Source organism: Arachis duranensis, chromosome 1 (genome assembly GCF_000817695.3).
Source record: "Arachis duranensis cultivar V14167 chromosome 1, aradu.V14167.gnm2.J7QH, whole genome shotgun sequence".
Taxonomy (NCBI): Eukaryota; Viridiplantae; Streptophyta; class Magnoliopsida; order Fabales; family Fabaceae; genus Arachis; species Arachis duranensis.
In genome coordinates, this window is record NC_029772.3 from 104685662 (window position 1) to 104700342 (window position 14681).

Sequence of the window (14681 nt, forward strand, 5' to 3'; positions counted from 1 at the left end):
TATTCATGTGCATACACTTTATAAAACTTCTTAATTAGGTTCTCCTGTTACAAAAAACATTTAAAAGAAACATAATATTCTTAAGTATATAATTAAAGGGACTACATTAAAAAAAAAAAAACTTATAAATAATAAAGACTTAATTCCAAATTGAACTACATTATCATATACCAAAATTTATTTATTTTTCATTAAAAATTATAATTCTTTGTTATTTATATATGATTGTAAAAAAGTATAATAGAACACAAATGTTTTTTGTTTTATTGAAGCAAACGTTTTATAATTATGCTATACGAATTTAAATATAGCGTAATATTAATAATTAAGATTTCTAATTCATCTCTAACCATCCTCATAATTCTTAAATGAGTGTAAGAACAACTCAACTATATATTTTACCTTTGAAAACATTAAAAGATAAAAAAAGTAAAATATTTATTTATTCAAAAATTAAAAGAATAATAAGGAGAATAGTTTAAAAATATATCAATGAACTAAATAAAAATAATATTTAATTTATAAAAATTAATAAAATTAAGTAGTTTATTTGGATTGACTTCTTTTGGTGAAAAAATCACTCTTTAAAATAAAAATACTTTTGTTAAATTTTAAACATAGTTAGATATGTCTTTTAAAAAATTTATTTTAAAAGAGATTTGCCATGAGCGATAAGAATTTAGGATTATCTCTTGGAGTCGTGGAACATAGATTTTTAAGAGGTGATGGATTTAATTGATTTTTTTCATTTTAAAGAAAAAAAATTAGATAAGATAAAATACGTTTTTAAATATGAAGATATAATTCAAATATAATAATATGATTTCATATGATTTAAATCATAAAAAGCCGTTTGTGATTTGTGATTGTTATTCAGAGTCTTCAAAATCGTATTTGATTTGGGCCATGAATTAAGTAGTTTTTTATTGGATAAAAAAAATCTGGAATGTTAGTTATTAGTTAATTAATTATATATACGTAAGATTTTTATGTTTTGTTTATATATGGTAAAATTAATGATAATAATGTTGTCATTTTTATTTTTTATAATATCATTCTACACATAAATTTACTATATTATATATTTTCATGAATTTATAAAAAATATTATCAAAATAAGAACGATAACATCAATCTCGAATTAATTAATTATGCTGAGAAGAACACATAGATTAGCATCAGGCAAAGATGGAAAATTTGGACCCACGATCTCTTAGATGAGTATGGGGAGACTATGTCATTTGAGTTATAACGTATATTAGGACACGACGGCTCGAACCATATAAAAAAATATTTAAGACAATTATATGATGCATGATTATTATTATTGTGGAGATGGAACTGGAGCAAGATCAGAGACAGGTGCTGGTGAGGGAGCATTATTATTATGAATGGTTTGATCAACACGTGTGAATCCGAATTTCTTGATGAGCTCATTGGCAATTAGCTCATTGGCACTGTCAGTGGGGTGGTATTCATCCCAAAACACATACTTGCTTCTATCTTTGCACAATTTCGATGCAGGCACACATGTAAGTGCAGGTCGTATGTTCCAAAACGAACAACACGGTGAATCTGCATTTTGGAATCCTACAAAACCATCCATCAATTCATTCATTTAATGTCACTGCCATTGAATTCAATACTAGTACTTACTACTATTTGCTACTTACCATACTTCATTGGATTGCTGATGACATCATAAACAACATCATATGCATCTCCAAATACATATTTTGCACCAGGAAGCTGCTGCCCCAACTCATCTACCACCTTGCTTGTTGCTTTATTAAAAGAAAGAGCCAATTTGTTTGCCTTCTCTCTACAGTTTCCACTTGTTGTTAGCACCCTTTGAAGTGGAATGCAGCCCATTGGGCCCAGCCCAAATACCATTAGTTCCCTTGCTCCTAACCCATGAAGCAACTACCAAAAAAAAATGGGCTTTAAGCCCCGTCAAATCACCAAAAAAAAACAAAAAAATACGAGATGTATTATTAGTATCAAAAATGCTATTCCTATATATTTGTTTATAAATAGATGTGTAGTTTTAATTTATTTTCTATTTGTATTTATATTTTAACATATATTTTATACTGGTAGCTGATTTTATTGTCGTATTTGTATTTAGTTATACCTCATATATTAAGAAATTGTTTTGTTTTTCTGTTCGAATAATAATTAAAGTAAATTAATTAATAAAATAAACCTTGAGTTGGTCTCTGAGTGTTCCTATCAAGTAGTCCATGAAAGTGTCATCATTGTAAGTCCATGAATCACTGTAAACAGGCATTAAGTAATTGTTGATAAAATCGTTGCTCCCTAACGCAACAACATATCTAGCTTCCTGAAAAAACTTTTGTGCCGCACTGTTTCCAATTTTGGCCTCAATTAGTTCTCGTGTCCCCTGAAATAGCTCAATTTGCTTGTACAGAGAAAACCTCTGGATCTGTAAATATGCACAATTATCTTATAAATGTGCTTTCTAAATGGCTAAAATATATAACAAAACATACACTAGATAAATAAAATGCAAGTTAACATTGGAACTCACAAAATACTGCCCAGTTTCATTCAAAATGCCACCACCACCAGAAGCATAGTTCGCTCCATTTTCTAGAATAATTTCTGGGGTTAGAGATGGGTCTAGGAATGCTGGAGGCCTAGGGAGGCCAGTATTGTCACCTAAATGTGTATAATTCGGTCAGCAAATATTTTCCGAATTAATTTATTATCAAAATTTTAAAGTGGCAAATATTTTGAATAATAGAAAAGAATTGAAATGGTGTCTTCTCCTATCAATTTAAATTATTGGGAGAAATGATATCATGACAGAAATAATTACCTATAATATCTGCAACGGTGCGGCCGTTAGTAAACCTTCCGTTGGGTAATCCGTTACCAAAATCAATACCATACCAAGGGAGGCTGGCCTGAGCAAGGCTTCTATTGAGGCGTTTGTTGTTTCCAACATCAGAGAGGGAGTCACCAAATATGAACTGCACAATCTTGCAATCACACCCTCTAATTATCCCATTTCCCAAAATGGTCCCTGTTAGAACAACAACTAGTGCCAGATTATTCAACTTCATGTTTAATTTGTGTACCAAGTTACACTCACACATGACCTCTATGTTTGGTTTTTATAATATGTTGAGAATGTTATGTTCTAAGTTACAGAAGGGGCGCTGCGCTGAAGTATAATTGTTTGATATACCAACTATTATTGCTTATTCAAACCTAATGCAACTACCTTATATTTTGTTATAATAAGTATAAGATCACAAATGTGAATGTTTGATTAAGTCCAGAGAATTTGTTCTAATTGGAATTTTGTCATGAGGAATTGGAATTGGAGGAATAGAGAGAGGTGACCCTTTAATTCGAATTCTCAACAAACCACGTTTCCATGGGTTGTGTTATTCACTTATTCTAGTAAGTTCACCAAACTGGAAAGTTTTCTCACTCTAAATTCTCCCAAAATCTCAAAACCCACCATACTAACCAACTAGAGGTTCTGAAGTAATCGAAGAGAGCGAGCAACATAAATTTATTATTTATGTTATCGTTTTAGAATTTTCTTGATAAACTATCTTTATTAATTATTTTAGTCATACTTTTAACCAGACGAATGACATAAACTAGAAAAAGAAACACAAGTAATAACTTATTAACAGTAAATATTTAAATTGGTTGTCAAGTACATACTTAAATTTGGGATAAAAAATACTATGTATATATCAAAAATCAATTACTAAATTAGTCATTATGAATAAATATATGTAGTGTTTAGATTATTTTTAATATATATGTTATATTTTAATATATATTTTATACAAATAAATAATTTAATAATTAAATTTTTTATATACACTTAGCATGATTTTTTGGATTAGACACTTTAGTCCACAATAAATTTTTATTATTCTGAACTGAACTAATTTGTCTTAATTGGCATTGAATTACCTTATAATAAAATTTGTTATGCACTAATTTATTCAATGCATATATTAAATATTTTATTAAAAATAATAAAAAGACCAATTTGTCTTACAAAAATAATTTTCTAAGGCCTTCCAAAATAATGAAACAACCTATTATTAGAGTTAACAAATAAATGAGCAAGTTTGCTTTTTACTTTTTATAAAAATTTAATTTTGATATCCTAACAATTTATTTTTTTTTACGCAATCATCAAATCATGTATTTTCGCATCAACAAAAATATAAAAAAAAACAAAATTATTCTTTTTTATTTGAAGTCAATAAAAATGGCTAGATGATACAAGTAATATAAGAAGAGCATGATGGAGCTTCAAGAAAATTAAAGAATATTATAGAATTTAAACTTGGTCTAGAATCAAGTATGTTCTTATCCAGTTGGAAGATTCATGAAACTACGGCTTGCATAGTCAAAAATTCTAATCAAAGATTGCAACTTGATAAAGATGAATGTGAAAGAAGACTTTGGTACACACACTTGTGCAATTTGTGTACAACTTGATCAACTTGTAAATCAAATGCACCTCCACAAAATACTATATATAGATGGTTACGGTATTAACTAATGTATATCATATTTTACCTAGAATTACTGAGTGAAACTTAGAGAGAAAAGCAGTAAGATCTCTCTTGTGTAATCCGTTTGTATGAATTTTCATAATATGTAAGAGAGTATTATAGACTTCTCTATGTATTGTGAGAGATTGTAATTTCACCACTTTGTCATATTATTTTCACTACTGCCTAAATTCTTATTCAGTTTCATCAATTTCTCATTAACAAATTTTAGTTGTGTTATTTTTTCGCTATTAACTCTGGTACCTAACAGTGGTATCACAGCTTTAGGTTCTTAATCTTCCGCTGCAAAGAGACAAGTTAGTGTCAGAACTATGGCAGCAAAATTTAAGATTGAAAAACTCAATGGGAATAACTTTTTTCTTTAGAAACTGAAGATCAAGGCAAATTTGAGAAAGGAGAATTGCTTGGAAGCAATAGAAAGCATGCCTATCGGTACTCCTGATGACAAGTGAAAAGAGATGGACGAAAAAGTCATTACCAATTTACACCTGACTATGGTAGATTCCGTATTATCAAACATCTCATAGAAACAGACAGCAAAGGAGATTTGGGTGGCACTCACTAAGTTGTACAAGATAAAGTCACTTCACAACATAATACTCTTCGTATGAGTGAATCCACATCGGTGACAGATCACATCAACAATCTTAATACAGTATTTTCATAAATAATAGCCATAAAGTGTTAGATTGTAGAGAATGAACGTGCTGAACTTCTTCTCCAAAGTTTACCAGACTCGTATGATAAACTCATAATCAACATCACAAATAATAATATTGCTTATCAACTCCGATTTGATGATATTTCTGCCACTATTTTTGAAGAAGAAATCAGGTGCAAAAATAAAGATGATCAAACAGAGAGTTCAAAGCAAGCAGAAGCTTTGTCGGTGATAAGAGGCAAATTAACAAAACGTGACTCTAGTAGGAGTCAAAGTCGTGGTAGATTAAAGTTTAAAATTGCTTATGCAACTATCTCACATGGTTGTGTTGCAAACACCTCTCATGATGAAGATGTCTTCTACATCAAAACTGCAATTGGTCATGAAGACAATAAATCACTAGCTGATGTTTGCTATTGGATTGTGCAGCAATATATCACGTGACTCCACATTAGGAGTAGTTTAGTACTTATGAACCTATTTGAGGGTTCCATTTATGTAGTTCAAGGTATAAGACATGTGAACGGCCTGAGAAAAAATTTGTTGTCCGTTGAGCTGTTGAATTCTCAAGGGTACAAGATCAATATTGAAAGTAGATCATTCAAGGTGACTAATGGTACACATGTGATCATGAAGGCAAAACGGCTAACAATTAACGTATACCTGCTTTTTAGAAATACAGTTCGAGACGCAGAGGCATCAGTTGCATTCGCAGACTAAGAAAACACGTCGATGTTATGGCATCGCAAATTAAGCCACATGTCAAAACGTGGTCTACAGGTTCTTGTAGAATGTAATCTCCTTTCATGGCTCAAAACGGTGAATTTACCTTTCTGTGAGCACTATGTGACAGGCAAACAAAATAGATTGAAGTTTGAAAGATCAACTGTTAGAAGAAAGTACATACTAGACTTAATTCATTCTAATTGTGAGAATAATCAGAATTATCACTAGGAGGAAAAAATATTTTGTCTCCTTCATAGATAATTACTGACGAAGAGTGTGGGTATTCTCCATTAAGAAGAAGTCAGATGTGTTTCCAGTATTCAAAGAGTTTAAAGCACGTATAAAGCTTGACATTAGGAAGAAAATAAAGCGCTTGAGAATAGACAATGGAAGAGAATAAACTAATGGTGATTTTATTGCATTTTGCAAGCACGAAGATATTCAGAGACAATTCACAGTTGCATATATACCTCAGCAAAATGGTATTGTAGAGTGAATGAACAGAACTCTTATAGAAAGAACTCGAGCTATGTTGTCGACTGTAGGATTAGCCAAATCTTTCTGCGCAGAAGCAGTCAAAACAGACTGCTACGTGATTAACAGATCGCCATCAACAGAAACTGGGTTGAAAACACCAATGGAGATGTGGCAAAGTAAGCCACCCGATTATTCTTCTCTATATATGTTTGGATGTCCTGCTTATGTGATATTCAATACCCAAGAAAGAACAAAGTTTGATCTTAAATCAAGAAAGTATATCTGCTTGGGTTATGCTGACAATGTAAAGGGATATCGTTTGTGGGACTCCATTACCTACAAAGTTATTATCAGTAGAGATGTTATATTTGCTAAAAATGAGTTACAAAGAAAGCAAGAAAACAATAACAGCACTGAAGAAACTACTACAATATACACAGATGATAAGTCTGGAGAAAAGGACCAGCTGAAGCTCACAAAACAACACGTGAACTAAGAAGACCATCATGGCATGCCGACTATGTTATGAGTTATCTTGATGCATATTGTCTGGTTACTGAAGATGGAGAACTATCAACCTTTCAAGAGACCTTTGAAAGTCCAGATTCTTCTTTATGGATGACAGCCATGCAAGAAGAAATGGAAGCACTACACAGAAATAAGATGTAAGAACTTGTCCCATTTCCAGACGAAAAGAAAGTTATTGGTAACAAATAGGTCTATAAAATCAAGCATGACAATCACGACTAGATAGAACGTTATCATGCAAGACTGGTGGTGAATGGATTTGCTCAGAAAGAAGGTATTGATTTCAATAAAATATTTTTTTCAATAGTTAAATTTCTACAATAAGAGTAGTTCTTGCTATATGTGCTGTGTATAATTTACCTCTAGAGAAACTAGATGAAAGATTGCTTTTCTTCATAGTGAACTTGAAGAAAAAAAATATATATGCTCCAACCAAAAGGCTTTGAAGAACCAAAAAAGAAAACTTGGTTTGTAGGTCAACCAAATCTCTGTACGGCTTAAAGCATTCACCGAGATATTAGTACAAGAGATTTGATTCCTTCATTATTATCCGTGATTACAACAAACTTTAGTCAGACCATTTTACTTATTACAAGAGGTTTAGTAATGATGATTTCATCATTCTGCTGTTGTACGTGGATGACATATTGGTGATAGGTCCTAACAAAGATTGTGTCGAAGAATTAAAGGGGCAGTTAGCTAGGGAGTTTGATATGAAGGATTTGGGACCAGCAAACAAGATTTTAGGGATGTAGATTTGCTGAGACATAAAAGATAGGAAGATTTAGAAAAATTACTTGAGGAAGATCTTTTGGCACTTCAACATGCAAGAGTATAAGACAATATCTACCCCACTTCTTGTCAATTTTAAATTATCTTTTGAGATGTGTCCTAACTGTAAAGCAAAGAAGATAGAAATGTCTCGAGTATTGTATGCATTTGCAGTGAAAAGCCTTATGTATGTCATGATTTACACCAGATCAAATATCGCTCAATCTATTGGGATAGTTAGCAGATTCATGACAAATCTAGGAAAAGAGCACTGGAGTGCTGTGAAGAGGATCCTGAGATATATCGAAGGAATCTCTGATGTTGTTTTATATTTTGGAGGATCTGAATTTACTATCAAATGTTATGTTGACTCTGATTTTACAGGAGACCTTGACAAAAAAATGTCTACTATAGGCTATGTGTTTACACTTGCAGGAGGTGCAGTAAGTTGATTATCAAAATTACAAGCAATTGTAGCATTATTAACTAAAGAAGCTGAATATATGGCAGCTACACAATCTTGCAAGAAAGCAATTTAGTTGAAAAAGTTAATGGAGGAACTTGAGCAAAATCAGTATATGATTCCAATATTCTGTAACAGTCAAAGTACCTTGCACATCGTAAGAAATCAAGCCTTTCACTCAAGAACGAATCACATTCGCGTTCAATATCATTTTGCTCGTGAAGTAGAGGAGGAAGGAAAAGTGGATATGCAGAATATCCATACCAATGACAATCTTGCATATATTATAACAAAATCAATCAATACAGATAAATTTGATTGGTGCAGTTCTTCTCTTGGCTTTTTAAAAATATGAGCAGCATGAATACTCCAAAAGAATATTTTTGAGTGAGAGATTGTGAAAAGAAGAAGCAAAATTCTTCTTTTTGGTTTGAAGTCAACAAAAATGGCTAGAGGTTACAAGTGATACAAGTGGAGCATGATGAAGTTTTAAGAAAATTATAGAACTTAAGCTTGGTATAAAATCAAGTATGTTCTTATCAAGTTAGAAGACTCGTAAAACTACTTGGCAAATTGGGCCAAGTTATCCAACTTGCATTGTCAAAAGTTCTAGTCAAAGATTGCAATTTGATAAAGAGAAATATGAAAGAAGATTCAAGTACACACTTGTGTAATTTGTGTACAACTTGTAAATTAAATACACCTATGCAAAATATTATATATAGGTGGTTAGGATATTTGCTAATGTATGTCATGTTTTGCATAGAATTTGTGAGTGAAACTTAAAGAAAAAAGTTGTAAAGTCTCTCATATGTGTAACCTCTTTTTATAAATTTTCATAATATGTAACAGTATTATAAATTTCTCTATGTATTATGAAAAATTTTAATTTCACTACTTTGTTATATTATTTTTATTATTGTCTAAATTTTTATTCATTTTTATTTATTTTTCGTTCACAAATTTTATTTATGTTATTCTGTCCCTATTAATTCTAGTACTAACAAAAAATAACAAATTTGATAAAATAATAAAATAAAAAATTAATTATTATTAAATTTATAATTTTTGTCATATATAAAATTTTACTATTTTAATTTAAAAATAATTAGATCCTCATACTCTCATTCTCAGTTGCTCTCCATTTTTCAATGAACAGAAACTTAATACATGGCATAGCACCGGGCTTGGGGGCAGACTCCATTGGGTTGAACGGGGATCATGCTAGTAGAGAAATGCGCCACACTTATTGGACTAAAAATATTAGTTACAATTTTTTTCCTTATTATAATGTACATTTTGTGTCCTCTCTTATTTCTTACTACTCAATTTAAGAACCCAAATCAACATCTAGCTGATTCGCAAAACAAAGTACAACAGTGACCCCAAAAAATAAATCGAAATACAACCATGTCCATGAGCTGCAAGAGAAAAAAAATACTACAAAACTATCAAATTTTTTTTTATTAATTAATTATTAATATTTAAAAATATAAATTAAAATATATTATTAAATTATTAAACTAAAAGAATTAAATTAATATTTAAAACTAATGATAAAAAACAATAAATCCTAACAATCCTCTACTATTTCTCTTTTATAAATTATAAAACAACCATTCTAGATATATACTAAAATCAACTACATTAAAATATAAAATACACATTAAAAATAAATTAAATTACATATATTTATATATAATTATATTAATGACTAATTTTAATATACAAATAACATTTTTGACTAATTTTAATATGCAAATACCATTTTTGGTATCCTCACTTAAACATCAAGAAATAGTAGTAGTATAACTTTTAACAACAATAATAATAGTGTAATATCACGAAATCAGACAAATAATTTACCATTCTACCGTTGTAAGTAAGGGAAAACCAACCTCGGTGTAATTAGATTGCATGAAACTTAAAAGCAATTGTTTATAGTTATAATCACTTGTATATAACAAGATCCTGTCTGTTAAAGAAAAAGAATGATGAACATGATATATAGGGGAAAGATAATGAGTATATAGCTATTGACGACTGATCATACATTGAGTTTGTCCATTTCCTTCCTGATAGCATTGGCTCTGACCAAGCTCCCAATGGTGTTAATGGCCAACTTGATATCCTCCAATGGATTCCCAGGCACTACTGTCTTATACAAATAGCTATCAAATGTCATCTTCTGAACATATTCATCAGCACACATCTCCACAAACGCCTCCCTGGCCGGATTCGACCTATAAAACACCTTCTGAAGCACATCCAACACCTTATACGTCGGCCAATATGTCTTGTCCCACTTCTCCAAGTACTTCCTCAAATCCCCTTCATCCACCATCCTCTTTCCATTCTCCGATCCTTCCACAATGGCCTCCGCGCACATTCTCCCACTCTTCGCCGCGAAATAGATCCCTTCCCCGGAGCATTTTGTCACATAGCCGGCTGCATCCCCCACAAGGGCCACCCTCCCCGATAATCTTCGGGGGCGGGGGTGTTCGGGGATGGGATGCGCCTCCACTCGGATGATCTTGCCTCCAGTGATCTTGTCCTCTGCTCTTTTTCGTGTTGCCAGCTGGAATTTCTTGATGTCTGATTTGTGTGTCACTGTACCTGTCCCAACTGCAACATGGTCGCATTTTGGAAACACCCAACCGTAGAAATCTGGGGATACATCATCCCCGACGTACATCTCCGCAAGATTTTCATAATACACCATTTTATCATCCGGGATCTTTATCCTCTCCTAATAAATCAAACCGCACCACCAAAAACATCAAAATTTTTGCAATTCTTAAAAAAAATCACATTGGAGCTCATCAAATTGAACCTTTCTTTGTCTTAGTAATGCTGAGATTTAATTTCTATCAAATATAAGTATTTAATCTATAGAGTTTCCTGTCATATCGCATTTTTATTGACTACGCACTTTTATTGATTATAATAAACCAAATGGGACCAAATTCATAAATAACGTAAACTAAAGGGAACAAATTCATCAAATAAAAGGAAAGAATTACTTTGTCTAAGCAATGCATTGAAATATTATAAAGTTACTAACTAAATAGAAATTTGAAAGGTCAAAGAAAAAATGAAGAAATTCAAAACAAAAAAAATTGAAGATGATAGGATGATACCTGAAATGCAATGGCATATTCATAGTCACCAGCATCAATGGCCTTAGCAACTCTAGAATTAGCCCCATCGGCACCAATGACAGCATCGACCTCCAGTGTTCTCTTCTCACCAATCCCACCGGTTTTACCATCATACCCAGAATAATGCAGCAAATAAGGTGAGTTCTTATCTTTAGGCATATCCATCTTCAAGAACAATCCGTTGATAATGGTGGCACCGTTCTCTTTTGCCCTATCTCTGAGGTACGCGTCCAAAACCTCACGCCTCACCATTCCAATGTACTCGTGCGGCTTCAAGGTCCTTCCAATGTCCACTGCGACATTTGACGGCGATATCATCTTCATCTTCGTCACGCGCCGGTCGATGATGTCTGATGGCAGGTCGAACTCCCCCACCATGCACAGCGGAATGGCGCCCCCGCACGGCTTGCAGTTATCCATTTTCCGTTCTATTAGGAACGTTTCGATGCCTCCCTTTGCTAGGGTCTCCGCGGCAGAGCCCCCGGCAGGGCCTCCGCCGATGATTGCGACGCGGAGGTTCCGGCCTTGGAGCTTGGGACTGGTTTTTCCAGCAATGACCTTGAGCTTCTGGGGGAGGTTGATGGTGGCGGGCTTCTGGTGGACGGTGAAAGGGGTGGTTTCCAAGGAGGATTGTCGGAGTCCAACGAAAGATTTTAGAGCCATGGAGTTCATGTTGTTAGTGAGTGTGAGAAGGAGTGAGACTCTGTAATTTTTTGTTTTTTCAAAAGTTCGATATTTTGTTTATTTTATTGTGAACTGGACTTTTGTTGGGGATGGGATATGGTACGGGATTATAGGGAGTTTATAGCCCTTGGATAGCATTAATTAAGGGTGGAGATTTTATGTAGATAATGTATAGGAGATATTATGACTTTGGAGTTTGGAAGTGTATGTAGTATTTTGAGTGGTTGATATGTGGCCACGTTGTGCAATTTCTGCTTCTAGGTGTTCAATTGCTAGCTCACTTTCCAGTTTCCACTTTCAATTGCAACTAGACAAGTTCTTTTTTTAAACACCTATCACATATGAAAGTTACAAAAATACAAATGTTATTTAATTAATCTAAATATTAAAACTAGTGTTTTCATTTTCAATTAATTCACAAAGTGAAAACGATAGAAAAAAAATCACATTAACTTAAAAATTGTGAATAATAAATCAGCTCCAATAATTGGAAAAAAAAGTTTTTTATTATCAAGTATAGTAACAAATTTATAAACAAAAATATTTTTTTTAGTGTCCAACACAAATTTTTGTTGAAACTAAAATAGAAGTGAGAATTATAATTTTATAAGGATAGTCTTAATCTTAAGTTACAAAAAATACCATGACATTAGAATGTATTATATAGTTTCTTTTGGGTATTGAACATATTACATAGTTAATCTTAAGCTTTGATGATTAATAAATTTAAATATAATTTATTAATTTTTATTAATTATAATAATTTTTTATATATATGAGGGGATCGAGAGGCCCAACAAGCAAACAAACTAAACTAATAAAGCCCTATGAAATTTGATCCAACATAACTACACAAGTCATCCCTAACAAACGGAAAGAGCCAAGAAGGGAGCTTCTCAAAGCAAGTGATTCCCAATGGCAGAATTTGGCCATGTTTAGCTAGAGCATCAACACAGTAATTAGATTCCCTGAAGATATGTCGAAGCTTTACTTCAGCTGGCTTGGTTAGTAACTCTCTAATTGAGCGGATCAACGAAGAACCAGAGTGGGTTTCGTCGATGCTAACTACACGAGTTCCACTGTACACGTCAAGTCCGATTCCACGATCGGATAAGAGATCTTTAACTCGACGCCATTTTAGCGGTTCAATTTTTAGCGCATCATAATCGGACAAAAAATAAAGAGTTAAAAACATAATTTTTTTATTATTTATTTATTATTGAATCTTTAATCTGTCGATAATTTTTTAAAAAATTAAAATTTTTTAATTAAAAACAAATACTACATATTCATATACTTAATATTAATAATACATTATAATATTATATATTAATCAATTATAAAATTTATCTCTCTAAATAAAATTTTAACTAACAAATAAAAAAAATAAATTTTAATAATAATTCAACTGGCAAACAAATTTTTTTATACTTTTACAACTTCATAATAAATTTTCGCACCTATAGTTAAAGGAAAATTATATAGTACAGATCTAAATCTGTACAGATTTAAAGATATGATTACCACAAAGAAAAGCGTCACCTAATGGAAAAAAGTAAATTAGAAGATTTAAGAGAAGAAATAATTAAGTTATCAAAATTAATAGATCAAAAATTAATGATTTTAACTAATGTTAACTGTAATGACACCGAATTCTTAAAATCAATACAAAATGATTTTTCTCAAAATCTTTACTTTACTATAAGTTTTATTGAAGGACTTCAAAAACCTGAAAAAACTTATTTTTCACATGGAATTTCTAAAAAATGTTACATGAAAATGATTCCCCACATCTTTATCATACTTTTAACCCACGATTAAATTCTATAGTAGATATGCTTGAAGAAATATTAGTATCCATAAAATTTCAAAGAAATAAGGAAAAAGAGAAGAAAAATTTCAAAATATAATCAACATAACAGACTTAAAAGTAAAACCACCATTGAAATTATGAATATTGAAGAAAAATTAGAAGAAGTTACAATGCTTTTTAAACAATTAAAAATGGCTCAAGAAAATAATATTATGGAACAAGAATTTCAAATAGAAGAAGAATTATTAAATTTGAAAATATAGAAAATGAAGAACACATCCTAGATTATTCAAGTGACGAAGAATCAGCAGTTCCAATACAAGTAAAAAATGAAGCTGGAACATCTAAGGATAATCAATCTCAATTTAAATGGGAAACAGGTTTTGATAATTATGTCTTTAAAAAAGGGTTTATAAATAAAGATTCAAAATATACAAAAATACCATCAAAATACGTTCCTAAAATCCAGGAAATGGAAGGAGAAAGAATGCTCAACTTAGACTGTAAAATGAATGAAAAAGAAATTTTTGAAAATTGGTTGAATTCCTTTTTATTAGAAACTTTTACTAATCCAAAGCTTAGTGAATTGTCTGGAAGAGATATTTGGAATTACATAGGGTTTCATACTAAAGGAACTATAAGAGATTATATGACATCAATAGAAAACCAAATAATAGAAGAATTAGAAACAAAAACATCAGCTTATGATAAGATATTATATATAATGATGATTCTATATAAAAAATTTTTTGGAAAAAATATTATAGATCATAAACAAGAAGTCTATAATAAAGAATATCAAGAAGCAAAAAACCATTTA

The 14681-nt window shown here is 31.4% G+C and overlaps 2 protein-coding genes across 2 annotated transcripts; both read right to left on the reverse strand.

Moving 5' to 3' along the window:
* Positions 1–1360: 1360 nt before the first annotated feature.
* Positions 1361–3119, reverse strand: LOC107468044 (GDSL esterase/lipase At1g74460; the record flags this gene model as incomplete). The annotated part of the gene is given in 5 exon segments (XM_016087290.3): positions 1361–1590; positions 1674–1923; positions 2207–2446; positions 2552–2682; positions 2843–3119. Coding segments are annotated over 5 exon segments (1098 nt in total), but the record flags the coding sequence as incomplete, so codon positions are not given.
* A 6967-nt stretch (positions 3120–10086) lies between these two features.
* On the reverse strand, positions 10087–12105 carry LOC107468034 (geranylgeranyl diphosphate reductase, chloroplastic). Its single transcript, XM_016087281.3, has 2 exons — positions 11344–12105; positions 10087–10952 (listed from the first exon to the last, which is right to left on the reverse strand). Exons 1-2 carry the CDS (start codon positions 12034–12036, stop codon positions 10251–10253), a joined length of 1395 nt encoding a protein of 464 aa, XP_015942767.1. The 5' UTR covers positions 12037–12105; the 3' UTR covers positions 10087–10250.
* Positions 12106–14681: the final 2576 nt, after the last annotated feature.